Source organism: Perognathus longimembris, chromosome 7 (assembly GCF_023159225.1).
Source record: "Perognathus longimembris pacificus isolate PPM17 chromosome 7, ASM2315922v1, whole genome shotgun sequence".
NCBI classification, from domain to species: domain Eukaryota; kingdom Metazoa; phylum Chordata; class Mammalia; order Rodentia; family Heteromyidae; genus Perognathus; species Perognathus longimembris.
This window is the reverse complement of record NC_063167.1, coordinates 12,983,621-13,001,017: the sequence shown is the minus strand read 5'-3', so window position 1 is coordinate 13,001,017 and position 17,397 is coordinate 12,983,621. Positions and strand designations below refer to the sequence as shown.

General features: G+C 51.4%; 1 protein-coding gene across 1 annotated transcript; it reads right to left on the bottom strand.

Moving 5' to 3' along the window:
- Positions 1-276: 276 nt before the first annotated feature.
- Ldlrad2 (low density lipoprotein receptor class A domain containing 2) lies at positions 277-17,298 on the bottom strand. The gene is made up of 5 exons (XM_048352096.1): positions 17,238-17,298; positions 8,291-8,707; positions 4,302-4,433; positions 611-775; positions 277-518 (listed from the first exon to the last, which is right to left on the bottom strand). The coding sequence occupies exons 1-5, from the start codon at positions 17,296-17,298 to the stop codon at positions 277-279; spliced, it is 1,017 nt and encodes a 338-aa protein (XP_048208053.1).
- Positions 17,299-17,397: the final 99 nt, after the last annotated feature.

The following is a 17,397-nucleotide window of genomic DNA, read 5'->3' as shown; positions in this document are numbered from 1 at the left end:
CTGCAGCCAGTGGGTGGGGCAGAGCAGGGCCATAGAAGCCTGGAAGGAGGGCAGCCCGGTCCCTGCCCCGGGCCAGAAGGTCATGCCCTTTCCTGATGGCCACCGGCCCTCCACCCCGCCTCACTCGCTGCACAATGGGGTTCTGAGGACCAGGTCCTCGCTACCTCAGCCTGGAAGGTGGGACTTGGCGCAGGAAAAGGCTGAGAGAACCGAGTGGCCTGTCCAGGGTCAGCCAGCTAGCCAGGCCGCCTGACCTCAGCGCCCACGCCGTCCTCTCTAGGGACGGTCTCCCCGGTGCTGGGAGGTCGGCTGGTGTGGCTGCATCCTCCCAGGGGTGACCCGGCCAGGACAGCGGGAGCAGATGTGGCAGGCTGTGCCACCTCTGAGGCAGAGGCCAAGGGCCCCAGGGGCCCAGGCTGCTCCGCCCGGGGAGCAGCAGCAGCAAAGGAGGCCAGTGAGGAGACCCACAGAGGCCAGGAGCAGCAAGGAGGCCAGAACCACACCCGAGAGCCAGGGGCCTGCAAGAGGAAAGAGTCCACTCAGGCTGGGGCTGCTGCCCGGGCCCACCTCCCAGACAGGGACAAGTGAGATGTTGGTGGAAGGGCCCCACCTTGCAAAGCCATGTCCTGCTGAGTGGTGTCCCGGCCGGCCAGGGGGCTGCTCCCGGCTGCAGTGTGGATGGGGATGGCTGTCCTCGTGGTCTGGGAGAGAGGCTGCTGGGGCCCGGAGGTGGCGTCTGCCATGCTTCCGGTCTGGTTGGATGTCACAGAAGGACCTGCAGTGGGCAGCAACGCGAGTGGCACACAGCCCTGCCCTCCTATTTTTCATTTAATCCTCTGAAAACCTCTCCACTTCTCAGTGTCCTCTTTCCTTATGCACAGAAGGGAAGGGAGGGGCAGAGAGGTTGAGTTTGTTGTCAAGGTCACACCGCTGGAAACGAAAGGACAGAAACTCATAGTCTAGGGCTGGGGATATGGCCTAGTGGCAAGAGCGCTTGCCTCGTATACTTGAAGCCCTGGGTTCGATTCCCCAGCACCACATATACAGAAAATGGCCAGAAGTGGCGCTGTGACTCAAGTGGCAGAGTGCTAACCTTGAGCAAAAAGAAGCCAGAGACAGTACTCAGGCCCTGAGTCCAAGGCCCAGGACTGGCAAAAAAAAAAAAAAAAAAGAAACTCATAGTCTAGAAATAGAGTTTCTTCTCTGCAAGAAGGTTGCACACACAGACAGGTGCTGGGTCCTGACGGTATTGACAAGGTTAGTTTGCACTTTGCTTGTTTGACTAATAATTCTGTAGTATCCACCGCCTCCCACTCATTGCTGTAGAACCTGGGAAACACAACCAGGAAGTGAAATAGACAGGGTAGTGTGGGAACGCAGACAAACATGCGGTAAGTGCTCCGGCAGGGCTAAGGGACAGGGCAGGGCATGGTGGCTAGGGATGGGTTGTGTGTTTTGTTTTTCTTGTGCTATCCTAGAGCTTGAACTCAGGACCTAGGCATTGTCCCTTAGGGTTTGTCACTTAAGACCGGCACTTACTACTTGAGCCACCACTCTACATCTGGCTCTTTAGTGGTTAATTACAGATAAGCAGGCACTTGCCTCGCCTGGCTTTGAACCATAATGAGATCTCAGCCTCCTGAGTAGCTAGGATTACAGGTCTGAGTCACTGCTACCTGGTGGGTTGTTTTTTGTTGTGTGGTTTGTTTTTTTTAATTGTAGGAAACCACTTAGTGTGTATAGTCTCATAGTATAAAGTACATTCAGGGCCTTGAACTAAGCAAGTTCCCTAAACTTGAGCCACACACCTTGCCACACACAGATGGGGACTCACTAACATTTTCTTTTTTTTTTTTTTTTTGGCCAGTCCTGGGGCTTGAACTCAGGCCCTGAGCACTGTCCCTGGCTTCTTTTTGCTCAAGGCTAGCACTCTGCCACTTGAGCCACAGCGCCACTTCTGGCCGTTTTCTGTATATGTGGTACTGGGGAATCGAACCCAGGGCCTCATGTATATGAGGGTAGCGCTCTTGCCACTAGGCCATATCCCGAGCCCCACTAACATTTTCTTGAATCCAAGAAATCCTGATGGGGCTGGGGATATGGCCTAGTGGCAAGAGTGCTTGCCTCATATACATGAGGCCCTGGGTTCGATTCCCCAGTACCACATATACAGAAAACGGCCAGAAGTGGCACTGTGGCTCAAGTGGTAGAGTGCTAGCCTTGAGCAAAAAGAAGCCAGGGACAGTGCTCAGGCCCTGAGTCCAAGCCCCAGGACTGGCCAAAAAAAAAAAAAAAAAAAAAAAAAAAACCCACAAGAAATCCTGATGGAAGCCTTCTAAGTAAGTAGCTGAGATTACAGGTGTGAACCACTGCATTCAGCTCGTCTTCAGAATTTTCCCCATTTTTCTCTCCTCATACACTGCACAAGCATTTAACACTAAATTCCTAAACCCTGCTCTGGGCAATCATGGTTTTACTTGATGAATCTGGCTACTCTAGGACCCTGCTGTTGGTCATATGGTATTTGCCCTTCTGTGTCTGGCTGACTTCACTCAACTTGATTTGGGGTGCGGCATGTATGGGTAATTAATATTCCATCTTATGAATAGGCCACATTTTCTTTCTGCACTCCTCTGTAGGTGGACACAGAGTTTCCACTTTTACATAAAGGAAAACCTGCAGAGAGAATAAAAGGTAAGCTAAGACCTGAGAGGTAATTCCATCCACCCATCCCCTCTGAGAGGTGGAGGAAAAGGCAAAGGCCAAAAGGCTGGCGTGTGGGAGGCGCCCGTAGAGGCTGTGTGGAGAAGCTGAGGGCAAATGGAAGGGGCGGGGCTGGGAGGGGAGGAGCGAGCTGGAGGGGCGTGGTCAGCATGGAGGAGGACTGGTGGCAGGGGCATGTGAGCCCCTTGGGAGGCTTTCCTTTCTGTGAGGGCTTATGTATTGGAAGGCTCCAGCCCAGGAAAGCCTAACTTCCCACTCAAGTGTGAGCAGCACATAGCGAATTCCAAAGAGTACAGTGCAGAGAAACATGGCAAGAAAGAAAAGGTGGCCCAGAGCCTGGGGCTCACACCTGTAATCCTAGCTACTCAGGACACTGAGATCTGGAAATCGTGCTTCGAAGCCAGCCCGGGCAGGAAAGTCTATGAGACTCTTGATCTCCAATGAACCCTCACAAAACCAGAAATGGAGCTATGACTCAAGTGATACGAGCCTTGAGTGAAAAAGCTCAGGGACAGCACCCAGGCCCTGAGTTCAAGCCCCACAACTGACAGGAAGGGAGAGAGGGAGGGAAGGAGGGAGGGGTGGGAAAGAAAGAAGGAAAAGAAAAGAAATGGAGAAAGCTAAACTCAGCCTAGGGGCAAAGTCACCAGCTGTCAAAGTTGTTTGTATGAAACTTGCTGCTGGAGAAGCTGAAGGGAGGAGAGGGCTAACTCCTAACCAGAGTCCCAGGACAGGAAGGATATTAGGTACAAAGTAGGAAACCCTGACTTTAATAACAATGTATCACTGTTGCTCAGTTAATCAAAACAAATGTGTCCCAGTAATATAAGACATTAGCAATAGGCGAAACTCTTGGGCAATTGTGTGAACTATTTTCTTAGTATTTTGTAAATTTACAACTTTTCTCAAAGTCTATAAAAGGCAAAAGGAGCTGAAACCTGTAGCTCACACCTGTTACCCTAGCTACTCGGGAGGCTGAGAGCTGAAGGATCAAGGTTCAAGGCCAGACCAGGAAGGGAAATTCTCCAGACCCTAACTCAAAAACAAGCAGCAAAGCCAGGCGCAGGTGGCTCACACCTGTAATCCTAGCTACTCAGGAGGCTGAGATCTGAGGATCATGGCTTACAGTCATTGGAGGCAGCCTTGAGTGAAAAAGCTAAAGGGCAATACCCAGGCCCTGAGTTCAAGCCCCAATAAATCATGGGAGTCTGGCTGAATGTGTGGGTTTTCGGTTCTCTCGAGCATGGTAGCATGGGACTTGGGCTCAGACATGTCAGGCAGAACCGAGGCAGCCCCAGGCCGGGTTCATAGAAGCCTCTTCCCCTTTGATGGCCCGGGCCTCTGGGCCTGGCCTCATTTAGGAAAATCTTCCAGCACTGAACCATCCCTCAGAAACAGGAGGACTAGATCTGGCGCAGCGTACTAGCCCCTGGGGACCTTGGTGGGACCTGACTCCCCCTGCTGCCCTCAGCCTCCCTCCCGCTGCACCCACCCACCTACCTCTCCACTGGAGCCCGGCCCTAGGGAAGGGAAGGAGGACCAGGCTCCCCGGGGCCCAGGCCTCATCCATCACCCACCTCTACAGCTGGCTGGCGGCCAGGGGTCCTGGTCACTGCCATCGCCACAGTTGTCCACGTCCCACACATCACACAGCAGGCTCGGAGGGATGCACCTCCCGTTCCGACAGCGGAAGTAGGGGCCGCAAGACCCTGGGAGAGGAAGGAGAAGCCCCGAGATGACACCAGCCACAGGGTTGGGGCCCATAGTAGGAGAGGCATGATCAGGAGAGAGCTGTGTGCCCACACTAGTGTGCAGAAGTGTGACAGGTGTGCATGGCAAGTGTTTCTGGGAGAAGAGGACAATGATCACAAGGACGTGGGACACGATGTTGACACAGAGATGTGGCAGCTCAGATCACTTCTCCTTTTCTGATCCTTCTCTGTGCCAGCTCACTACGTCCTCACAGGCCGAATAGTGTTATAAACCCTGAGTTAGAAATAAGACTGGAGGGCTGGGAATATGGCCTAGTGGCAAGAGAGCTTGCCTCATATACATGAGGCCCTGGGTTCAATTCCCCAGCACCACATATACAGAAAACAGCCAGAAGTGGCGCTGTGGCTCAAGTGGTGGAGTGCTAGAGTGCTAGCCTTGAGCAAATGGAAGCCAGGGACAGTGCTCAGGCCCTGAGTTCAAGGCCCAGGACTGACCAAAAAAAAAAAAGAAATAAGACTGGAGCCAGGCGCTGGTGGCTCACGCCTGTAATCCTAACTACTCAGGAGGCTGAGGTCTACGGATCTTGGTTCGAAGCACAAGAGTCCCCATGAGATTCATCTCCAATAAACTACTCAAAAAAAGGTGGAAGTGGCGCTGTGGCTCAAGTGGTAGAGCGCTAGCCTTGAGCACAAAGAGGCTCTGGGACAGCACTCAGGCCCTGAGTTCTAGCCCCAGGACAGGCAAAAATAAAAGAAGACAAACACAAAAAGGTTAGGTTACCTGACTGGGGGCCGCACAGCTTGTGTCTAAGTCAGAGGCAGGCTGGCTCGGGAGGAGCCTGTGCTCATCAATACAAGCTGGCACCAACTGGCATGACTGTGGGTCTGCAGTACGTACACATACATGTGTGTGTCCCTCAGTGTCCTGAGTACTCCTGGAAGGCCCTTGCTCCTGGCCTTGCACCTGCCATCAACTCCACCTGATCTCTCCTGCCCATATTTCTGCTGGGCTTGCTCCCTTCCCGTACTGACTCCGACTCCTTGTTTCTTCGCCCCATACTGTGCTTCCCTACGTGGTGATCCAAGAAGGCAGGGGCCTCTTTTTTGTTCACTGCTGTGTCCTCAGAGCCAAGGAGAACTCCTGGCACCTAGCTGGTGTTCAGTTAATCTTTTCTTTTTTACCAGTCCTGGGGCCTGGACTCAGGGCCTGAGCACTGTCCCTGGCTTCTTTTTGCTCAAGACTAGCAGTCTACCACTTGAGCCACAGTGCCACTTCTGGCTTTTTCTGTTTATGTGGTGCTGAGGAATTGAACCCAGGGCTTTGTGTATGCTAGGCAAGCACTCTACCACTAAACCACATTCCCAGCCCCTCACTTAATGTTTTCTAATGAGTGACTATGCCCACAGTAAAATAATGGTATGACTCAATGCATGGTATCCGCTAAGCAGGATAGCTTACCCTCACGCAAGCCCATGCTGTGGGCAAGACCTAGCTCAGAGGGGTGGAGGGCTTTGTACTACAGGTCCCACTGGCAGGGAATCTAGACCCCACCAGTCAGAACACTTCATTTCTTGGCCACAGAAATGGATAACATAGCTCACGGAAACCATCAGATTCAACCCCAGGACCATGGCCTATTCACTCTGTCATATTAAAATGGCAGTGTGAGGGTAACAGTAGGCTTGAAACTGCAGGGAGATTGGGCAATGAAGTAAGAGGAGGATCTGCCTGTGACAGAAGCCAAATAGGTCCCCACAGGGCAAAAATAGAAGGAACAGAGGGACAGAACCCAGGGGACACTGCTTAAACTCCTGGATCTAGCTATACCTAGACTAACATCTTAATATCCCACCATTGTTCTGCTGCCACTACCTTGTGTGTGAATGAAAGTGAATGCTCAGGGCTGGGAATATGGCCTAGTGGTAGAGTACTTGCCTAGCATGCATAAAGCCCTGGGTTCAATTCCTCAGCACCACATATACAGAAAAAGCCAGAAGTGGCACTGTGGCTCAAGTGGTAGAGTGCTATCCTTGAGCATAAGAAGCCAGGGACAGTGCTCAGGCCCAGAGTTCAAGGCCCAGGACTGGCAAGCAAGAAGAAAAGAAGCAAGGGAGGGAGGAAGGAAGGAAGGAAGGAAGGGAGGGAGGGAGGGAGGAAGGAAGGAAGGAAGGAAGGAAGGAAGGAAGGAAGGAAGGAAGGAAGGAAGGAAGGAAGGAAGGAAACAGAGAATGCTGTAGGGAAGGACTGTGGGTGACAGTGACAGAGCGGATGTCTAGGAGGGAAATGCAGCAGCATGTGGGCACACTCAGGAAGGTTAGCCCAGGTGAGCCAGCAGGAGGGAGTGGAAGGAGCTGTTCCTCATTCAAGCCAGTCCTGCTGCAGGCTGAGCAGCTGCAGTGATTGACAGCTGTTGTCAGGGAGGAAAGGAGGGAGGGAGGGGCACACTGCCGGCTTTCCATTGGCTAGTGAAGGCTGTTTGGGAACCAACTGAACATGACAGGAACTTTGATACCTTAGTCCCCAGAAATGGGGACCCCCCAAGGACTATGAATCCTGGCCTTAAGGCTCTAGGGTACACATTTCAAATTGCTTATCTCAGAGCCAGAGACTCCACTAGGGAAAGGAGTCACAAATCCACAAATCAGGCGTGCAGGACTCCAGGGAGGAAGGAGACAAATGAGGCCAATGTCAAGGTCTGGTTCTCTGGGCGTGTGGTGTTGCTTGTCTGGACTGCGCACGCTCCTGCTCTGCTCCCGCAGTGGGAATGAAACTCTGAAGGGCTGTGGAATCACCATCCGGTAGCAATTCTGGAGCCCATGGGGCGGAAGCTGGACCAGGGCTGGAGCAGCAGGACTCAGCACAAAAGCCCCATCCTCTGTGTCTACAAATGGAAGAAGTCCTGGGCAGGAACATGGCAGCGGCTCAGCCTGCAGCCGCAAGCTGGGGACCAAGACTGAATTGCCAGGCACGGGGCAGGCCTGAAGCTTGATAAACTGGCATTACCAGTCCAGGATGACCATTTCTGGTATAAACCAGGTCGTTCTTACAATTCATGGCTATCTGGATCTCTTCCTCCTCCAGTGCTAGGGATTGAACACGGAGCCTCTCAAATTCTCATGTCCCACTAGTGTTCTACCACTTGAGCTACACCCCACCCTAACTTTTTTGTTTGTTTTGTCTTTTGGTGCCCATCCTGGAGCTTGAACTCAGGGCCTGGACACTGTCCCTGAGCTCTTTTGCTTCAAGGCTAGTTCTCTACCACAGCTCCACTTCTGGCTTTTTGGTGGTTAGTTGGAGATAAGAGTCTCACAAACTTCACTGCCCAGGCTGGCTTCAAACTGCGATCCTCAGATCTCGGCCTCTTGAGTAGCTAGGATGACAGGCGTGATCCACTGGCGCCTGGCTGTATTTTCAGTTTTGATGCAGGGTTTGCTAACTGCCAAAGCTGACCTCAGCACTTGCAATCCTCTGGCCTTATGGCTGTCTAACAGGTTCTCTGTTCTAACTTTACCTTTCTGCACACCTCTGACAGGCTGGCAGGAGAGGAGCCAGCGGAGCCCATGTACAAACACGAGTGTGCAAGCATTGAGTACGTGTAAAAGGAGATGTGTGTGCATGAGGCATCTATGATGTGACACAGGTTTAAGCATGCAGTGTGAGGTTGAGTGTACAAGGGGAGTTGTGTGGGTATGTTGGTGCGAAGCATGCAGCTATGTGACTGTGCACGCGTGTGCATGTGTGTGCCTCCTTTCCTGATAGGACTTGCGCTTCTCCACCTCCCTGGGTCCACAGGGTCGGGTCCCTCCCTCCCCGCCCCCCCCCCAGCCCCACATGACCTTCAGCTCTGACCCACCCAGACGGAAAGAGGTGATGGCACCCACGAAGTCCACGCGGGGCTGGCGGCCTCTGGTGACCAGGCGCAAGCCAAGGAAGGGGCCAGAGGAGGTCACCGGGGCGGGGATGGTCAGGCCGCACAGCGGGGTCCCCAGGAGGCGAGGTGCCCCTGGGTGACCCTCGTAAAACTGCAGGTAAGAGCCGGGGGCGCAGGGATCCGCGGGCGCTGGGGGCTCCCAGGCCCCGGGCTTCATCAGGCTGTAGACCAGGAAGAAGTGGAACTGGAAGCGAATCCTATCCTCTGGGGTGGCTGCCTGCATCCACAGCCAGCAGTCCGTGTCTGGGGCCACGAAGTAGAAGCGGCGGGACGCGGCGTGGGAGCGCAGCAGCAGCCCGTCTCCGCGCCACGTGTGGCCACATCGCTCCTCCAGGTCGGCTGCAGTGGGAAGCACACACGCGTGGGTCAGGGGCACAGACACCGCAGTCCGGACTTGCCTGCGCCCAGCTCGCTCTACCTACCTCATCATTGGGAAAATGGGGACTAAGCAGACCCAGAAATCATTCTACTTGCGCCATGCCTCCATCCCAGCTTTTTGTTGGCTAATTGGAGATGGAGCCTTGCAGACTTTTCTGCTGAAGATGGCTGGCCTCATACTTCCAGGCTTCAGATCTGGGCCTTCCAGAAGCTTGGACTACAGGTGTGAGCCTCAAGTGCCTGGTAAACTGGGAATATTAATGAGGACTGAGTGACCCAATTCAAGCCCACAGTCCTTCATCTGTAAGCCCTGGGAAGCTGAAGAATTTTCCACAGTTTGTTTGAGATTGTTTTGGTGGTTAATTGCAGCTAAGAGTCTCACAGTCCAGAGTAGCTAGGATTACAGGCGTGAGACCCCCATGCCCAGCTGTTTTCCAGGTTTTAGGCAGATAATATGACATTCAGAAGTTCAGTGTCTCCTCTGCCAGAAGTCCCACACAGACTCCTCCCTCCTCTTGGTTTGAGGTGCCAGACTTTGAAGTCAGGCCCCACCACGTGAACCCCATTTTAGAATCGAACCCTGAGCCAATCAGATTTGTACCTGTGTTCTAATCTTGCTTGCACAGCTGATTGTTGTAACCTTGTTCTTTGCCTTTATAAGCCCTGTGTAATCACAGCTCGGGGCTTCCTCCTAACCTCCGCTGTGTTGGTGGGTAGGACGAGGCCCGAGTTGGCAGCTCGTTAAATAAAGCCTTGCCTTGCTTTTGCATTTCGGAGTGTCTGAATCTCGGTGGTCTTCTTGGGGGTGGTCTTGCGACTTGGCACAACATTTGGGGGCTCGTTCGGGATAGCCCCAGAGACCCCGAGATCCCAGACTCCGAAGGTAAGAAAACAGCGCTGTTCATTTGTCTTGTCCTGTAATTTGTCTGTCTGTTTTGCTTTTGCTTATACTTGTAGGGCGCGAGTCAGTTTGGTTTTTGGCTGGAACTGACCAGGAGGGCCTCCTAAACGAGACTCAACCCGCCCACCTTGTACTTGGGTCTGCTTCTTCTGCTTATCTGGCAGGAGGTTGTGGGCCAACTCGGGTCCACTCCTTCTTGCAGGAGGTTGTGAGCCAACTCGGATCCATTCCTTCTGCACCCTTGTAGGAGGTTGTGGGCCAGCTTGGGAGATCTCCAACTCGTAGCTTTTCTTGTTCTCAGGCCTGTGTGTTTTCCTCCTTTTGTATTAATTGTTTTGTTTTTTGTAGCCTTTTGGACTGAACATCTGATCAGAGCTATGGATAACGTTCTATCTTGAGGACCTCCATCTAGCCCCCTAGACTTGATCCTAGCTCACTGGAGGGAGGTTAAGGAGATAGCTCATTTTTGTGTTTCTTTCTTGCACTGTGCCTGACTGACAAACGGATGATGGGGAACGTTCCTTCCACTCCCCTGGACTTGAAAATGTACGGCCAATGCTTATTCAGCGCGCTTTAAGATCTTTTGAAAATGTATGTGTGTGCATGTGTGAGTGTGAACATGTTCAAGACTGCAGTATGATGCAAAACTAAGTTTAAATTCAAAGGTCTTCATGCCATGCAGTAACTGGGACTGAAGAAAAAAAAAAAAAAAGAGGCTCTTTTGAAACAAGCAGCCCGTAAGCAAAGGGCGGCACCTGGTTTCAGAATGCCTGTGAGCTTCAGTTTTTCCGATGCAGATAAAAGCTAAAGTGTTGTGTTAGTGTTAGAAAGGCTTTGGAAATCAAGAATACATTTCTAGATAAGAAATTTGGAAGTAAAATTGTCCTAAATAATTATTGCAAAGTGAGAAAAGGAGAATTATGGCTACCAAAATGTTTAATTGCCATTCCAGCTTCTTTGTAGGTTTTTTGTAACAGTTTCCAGCAGGCCCACAGAGAAGCACAGGTGATTCCTACAAGTTTGTCAAGATCTAATACTGACCCTTAATAAGTTCCAGGTAAGAGAGCATGCTTAAAAACTACTTCTGTGTGGACCACCTTGTTGCTTATAATTGGAGTAAAGTGGCCCCTTATAAGACTCATTGGTCTGAATCTGCGGTTCAAAGCCAGCCGGGCAAAGAAAGGTCCCTGTGAGAGACTTGTCTCTAATCAGCCAGAAGAGTGCTGGGAACGGAGTGGTGTGGAGCTCAAAAGTGGTACGGTGCTAGTCTTGAGCTGGAGAGCTGAGGGACAGCACTCAGGCCCTGAGTCCAAGTCGAAAGTCACTCCTCCTGGGACAAAAGTGATGGAGCATCCAGAGGCAGTAAGCCACTGCTTGGATGGCAGAGATGGTGTCAGATCCTAGAGTCACTACTGTTGGCCTTTCAAAAGTTAAAGCCGGGAAGTCCTAGAAGAATAGTTCATAAGCATGCCTTTCCAATGCCCATGTCTGTCTACTGGGCAGGAATTTACCAGTCATCTGTGATAGTGGTTAGTAAGGGTAAGTTTGTCAAATGAGAGGATAGATTAAAATCTCACCCCCCGCATTTACTCAAAGCCCTGACTGGCAGTGAGAATTTTAAGCTCATACATCTGTTTAGTAAAGAAAGCTTGTAGATCTGAGATTGTGTCCTTATTGAGATCTGTTAAAGGCCTGTCAGCTTGCCAATGCCCCCAATCAACAGATTACTAAAGGAGCTCGCCTCTGTGGGAATAGGCCAGGTGTGTATTGGGAAGTAGATTTCACAGAAATTACAAATATTTGCTAGTTTTTGTAGACACCTTTTCAGGATGGGTTGAAGCCTATCCAACAAAGCATGAGACTGCGAATGTAGTGGCTAAGAAGATCCTGGAAGAAATCCTACCCAGGTATGGCTTCCCATCCACCATTGGGTCAGACAACGGACAGGCTTTCGTCTCAAAAGTAAGTCAGGGAATAGCTGCAGCACTGGGGACGGATTGGAAATTGCATTGTGCTTATAGACCCCAGAGTGCAGGACAGGTAGAGAAAATGAATTGGACTCTAAAAGATATGATTCTGCTTCTGTCCCTACCCCCCATTTATTCAGACCAGGGGACTGAAATCCTAAGAACCACGGTGGAAGGAACCCTAGACGGCATCGCCACTTGGGTTCATTGCTTCCACGCCAGGCCAGCTGACCCCTTTGCCCTGGATGACAACTACCGTGGTGGAACATGGGAGGTCTCCAAGCACCCAACTCAGCCGCTTCGCCTTCGCCTCAAGAAAAGAAAGTTAGACTGAATATTGTTATAATTTTCTTTTTGCCTTCTTTCCTTACTACCCTGGCTAGTGTTAATGTTATTTTGGCAGCTCACTCAAGTGAGGTAAATCCTGCAGTCCCTTGGTAAAGTAGACTAAGGTTATAGGTTCCTGGCTAGGTAAGGTCAACGCCTGAAGGTCAGCCTGAAGAAATTACAGAAGATGGATGATCTTCACCCATCAGCCCCCCTTTAAAACCGAGGGACCAGAGTTATTTTCGGATACTACTTTTGGCCTTACTGGCCCATGCCTTACCTCTATATCATCCCCTAGACATGCAAGCCATTGAAATGGACAGAATGGAGCCATGATTGGCTCCCAAGGTACCAAAAAGAAAAAGGGGGAAATGAGGTGCCAGACTTTGAAGTCAGGCCCCACCACGTGAACCCCATTTTAGAATCGAACCCTGAGCCAATCAGATTTGTACCTGTGTTCTAATCTTGCTTGCACAGCTGATTGTTGTAACCTTGTTCTTTGCCTTTATAAGCCCTGTGTAATCACAGCTCGGGGCTCCCTCTTAACCTCTGCTGTGTCTGTGGGTAGGATGAGGCCCGAGTTGGCAGCTCGTTAAATAAAGCCTTGCCTTGCTTTTGCATTTCGGAGTGTCTGAATCTCGGTGGTCTTCTTGGGGGTGGTCTTGCGACTTGGCACAACAGGTTAAGTCTCTGCCTAGTATCAGCCTTACCTAGGCACACCCCAGGCAGTGACCTTCCCCTTCTCAAGGTCACATCCACATCTGGCCTTCCTCCCACCTAGCCACACTTTCAGGTCCTGCCCTGGATAAACCCAGGCCAGACAGCAGCCCACCCCTTTGGCTGTGGGTCCCCATCACATGCAGGGGGTGGGGGGTGGGGGGATAGGCAGTTCAGGAAATAAAAGCTCTCTCTCCAGCCTGCCTACCTCCCAGTGTTCTTTTTTTTTTTTTTTTTTTTTTGGCCAGTCCTGGGGCTTGGACTCAGGGCCTGAGCACTGTCCCTGGCTTCTTTTTGCTCAAGGCTAGCACTCTGCCACTTGAGCCACAGCGCCACTTCTGGCCATTTTCTGTATATGTGGTGCTGGGGAATCGAACCCAGGGCCTCATGTATATGAAGCAGGCACTCTTGCCACTAGGCCATATCTCCAGCCCCGCAATGTTCTTTTTAGCGGTTTACCTAAGTAAACCTCACATACTGGATATGCATGGCGACTGCTATGGAGCCGGTGACCGTTCTGCCTCCAGAGCAGTGGTATGAACACTGGCCTCAAGTTGAAGTGGGCTTGCTGGGTCTAACCAGGGTCATCTTGGCCACATGGTGGATAGGGAATTGGGTTTAACTGGCACCATCTTGTCTTCATGGTGGAGGAAGGGGAAGTCCCACCTCCCAGGTGTTGGGCATGCCTGAATCCCTACAGGCAGGGGCGGGGACTTGGATGATAGGTTACTGGACCTGTCAGTCCTGGGAGACTCTCAGTGACCCTGCCCCCTGACCTGACTATCTTAGGGTGAGACCAGCTCAGACGCCATTATGCCAGGCCCTGTGTGCTGTGTACAGTTTTCTTGGCTCTCCTCCGGTCAACATGGCGTCCCACTTCAGCTTTCCATTGAGGTTGATCTGGGTTGCTGGTTTTGTTTCTCTGCTCTTTCCTCTCCTGCTCTCATAGCTCTGTTTTCTTTTTTTGGCCAGTTCTAGGCCGTGAACTCGGGGCCTGAGCACTGTCCCTGGCTTCTTTTTTGCTCAAGGCTAGCACTCTGCCACTTGAGCCACAGCGCCACTTCTGGCCATTTTCTGTATATGTGGTGCTGGGGAATCGAACCTAGGGCCTCATGTATACGAGGCAAGCACTCTTGCCACTAGGCCATATTCCCAGCCCCCATAGCTCTGTTTGATAACAGGGCTGCAGGTCATTGTGACAGGAGTCCACCTGCCTTCTAATAAAGACTCCCAATTCAACCTCTCAAAATGTAGCTTCTCTGTATCTGGCCGACTGTCTACCTTACAACAAAGGTAATGGAGACAATTAACATGCCGAGGTGGGACCCAGTTGTTGTATCCTGGATACCCAGGTGGGCCTCGAACCCACAACAATAGTCACCATCACTCAGTCAATTGGACTAGAGGTCTTTATTTAGCTGTGCACAGTGTCTGTTCGCCACCACTGGGATGGCGACAAACAACACAGGGGCCAAATAGGGCTGGGCTTTTAAAGGCAAATATCACAAGTACCACCCACAGGTGGTCTGGCAAGTTAGGCCAAACAAGCAGGCAGACATACAGAAGCAGAAGGATGGTTGTTTGTTATTACTATTCTAGTAAACTCTTGTGAACAAAGCAATCAAAGCAATACAATTCTTGTTTCTGGGTGTGACTGTCTTAATTAGCCTTAAATCTTTCTTTCCTTGGAACTTCCCCTAAACTGAGTGGTCTTCCTCATTCCTTTCTTTTGCCAAGGTCAAGCAGCTCTAGGTCAAGCCGCTTTGGGCTCCTGTTATTCAGCTTAGGTTTGCCCCTCTCCAGGCCCACTACCTTGTCTAAGCCTGATGTTTCTAGGGACTCCAAAAAGGGGGTTCCCCTACACCCTTCACTTGGTTTCCACACAGTGACACAGGCTTGCCTTGCACCCACCAGCCCCTGGGTTCACCCCCAGCCTCTGCCCCAAAAGGATAATAAAACAAGCCTCCTGCCAGTCCAGATCAAGTGTGGCCAATAAATAAGAACACATGTTGCCTTTTGGAGCCCATGATGTTAGAATTGCAACTAAAAGATTGTGTGCCCTGTCCAGCTCAGCTTCAGACAGCAATCCGCATTTAATGGGTTATCCAAATGTCAGCAATTTCTATTCTCTCATCCAATGGTGGGATAGACACATTAAGGTGCCTGCTCACTGCCTTTCCCTGTTTCTTGTCATCTAATTCTATTTGTCAGGTTTAGGGATTGTTTATGTGTGACCTAATTCTGACTAGGGAGACTTAAAAGAAAGGTCTTCTGGGAATTTCCAAGGAATAGCTTCCACTGTTGTAGGGAGTACAGCTGACTCCATCTTGACTAGAGAAACATGGTAGGAAATGTTGGGGGGAGTAGATTAGGTCAACCTGACCCCAAAATTCTGCTTCTGTAAATGGCTTGTTTGTTGATTGCTCAAGCCCTTGTGTCAAGCCCCTACATCTGTGCTACGCTTTTACCTTTATAAACCCCAATTTGAGGGCTGCTCGGGGTCACGGTGGCAGCTCCTGAGTCTGCACTGTGTCCCTGGCTGGTCAGCCTGCTCTTTTTCACGGCCACAGTTTCAGCTCCCGAGTCTGTGCTGTGTCCCTGGCCGGTCAGTTTGCTTTTTGCTTCCCCAATAAGCCCATCTTTTTGCTTGAGACTGTCTCTGAGTGGTGGACTCTTGGAGGGTCGGGAATCCCCTCCCTCGAGCCCTGTAACATTTCTTCTCAGGAGCTGCCACTGTGACAGTGAAAAGCAGGCTGACCCACCAGGGACACAGTGCAGACTCGGGAGCTGCCACCGTGACCCTGGCCGGTCAGCCAGCCTCTTTAGGGGTGCAGTTTCAGCCCCTGAGTCTGTGCTGTGTCCCTGTCTGGTCAGTTCACCTTTTGCTTCCCCAATAAACCCATCTGTTTGCTTGAGACTGTCTCTGAGTGGTGGACTCTTGGAGAGACGGGGAATCCCCTCCCTCGAACCCGTAACACTAATCAGAAGCAAAACAATCAAATGTTGTGGGGGGATGGGGAAACTATGTGATAAAGAGTTCCCTTTTCTTCCTGCTTCTGAAATCAGTTGATTAAGGATGTGGTTTGTGGAGCTGCAGCAACTGCCTTGCAAGAATGAGGTGGTGAACAGTACAGAGAAATGCTGTCATGGTTGAGCTGCCAAGTTAACCACCTCAGGGATCGCAGACATCCACTCTTAGTGGCTTAAGCACCATTGGGTTGGTATCTGTCTCTTACAGCACAGATTAGCTTTGGTAGTTGGTTGTTGTAAGAACTGAGACAATAGATAAGTACTGAAACTCCCTACTGTGATTTTTGTAAGATAGAGAATAGAAGGCAAGCCAGGTGCCAGTGGCTCATGCCTATAATCCTAGCTACTCAAGAAGCTGAGATCTGAGGACCACAGTTCAAAGACAGCCAGTCAGAAAAGTCCCCATGAAACTCTCCTCTCCAAATAGCCACTGGGAAATCAGAAGTGGTGCTGTGGCTCAAAACAGTAGAACACTAGAAGTGAGCAAAAGAGCTCAGAGACAGTGCCCAGGCCCTGAGTTCAAGCCCTGTGAGTGACTTAAAAAAAAGAATTGAAGATACATTTTCTAGGGCAAGGCACGGGTCCAGTGGGTACTTGAGCAACAGCCAAGAGAATCCTTCTGTGGGACTGAGGACATATAAGTATTCCCCATATTTGTAAACTCTACTAAAGCCAGAAGCTGCCTTGCTAGTGGGGTAAGGGTAGGCAACTTTATGTGTCAGACTCTGTCGAGCGTCTGGTAGGTCATCTCAAGTTCACAGTGGTGATTGCCCCTTAAGGGGCAAGGGCCTGTTACGGTTCCTATGGGACTGCAGTTTGCTTTCCTTTCCTGGCAGAACTGAGGAAGGAAGCCATCCATGCAGCTGGCATGCACTGCGAGGATGCTTTGCCACTGAGTCGCACCCCAGCTCCTTTACCGAAGAAGACCCCTTAAATCTTGGAGAATTGATGGAAGGAGTGGAGGGAGACATGAAGACGCACCTATAATCCTAGCGGCTCAGAGGCCAAGAGCTGAGGAGCATGGCCGGAAGCCATGACACACATTCATTCTCTTGTCATTTCCTGGGTGCCTATCACTGGCATGGGGGTGCAGAGGTCCACTGAACCCTTATGTGACACAGAAATGTCTGGGTGACTCTTTATCTCCAATTAAGCAGCAAAAAAGCCAGAAGTAGAAGTATGGTAGAACACTGGCCTCGAGTGGAGAGACAAGCAAGAACACCAGCCTCTGAGTTCAAGCCCCAGTACTGACACCAAAAGAGAATGACAGGAAGCAGCGCAGGGACCAGCGCACATGTGGGCAGGTTCCATTTCCAGCCCAGGGCAGCACACCCTGCTTACCCCCAAGACCTCTTGCTCTTCGGGGACCCAGATGGCTAGCCTTCTAGAAGGGTTTGGGATAGACTTAGGGGTGCCAAGCTGACCAGGCATAGGGCTTCTCAGCCTCCTCCTCTCAAGGGGTCCAAGCTCATCAGAGTGAGTGCTGACTGGGGGAGCTGTGTGGGGAAGGCATCATCTCGGGGAGCCCAGCCAGGCCCCCCATACTCACCAGTGTCCAGGGCAGACACAGTCAGGGTGGTAGCACCCAGTAGAAGCAGATAAGGCGCCATGCAGGCCCCCGGCCCCGGCAGCAGACCTCTAGCTCTTTGTGGAGACTGGAGCGGAGGGAACAAGGCCCGCGAGCGGAAGCTGTCGGCCACAGGGAGCAG

Coding starts and splice junctions, on each gene's coding strand:
- Ldlrad2 (XM_048352096.1), bottom strand. CDS start 17,298: ATGGCGCCTTATCTGCTTCTACTGGGTGCTACCACCCTGACTGTGTCT. Junction 8,708..17,237: donor TGTGTCTGCCCTGGACACTG/GTGAGTATGGGG, acceptor TTCCCACTGCAG/CCGACCTGGAGGAGCGATGT. Junction 4,434..8,290: donor CATCACCTCTTTCCGTCTGG/GTGGGTCAGAGC, acceptor TTCCTCTCCCAG/GGTCTTGCGGCCCCTACTTC.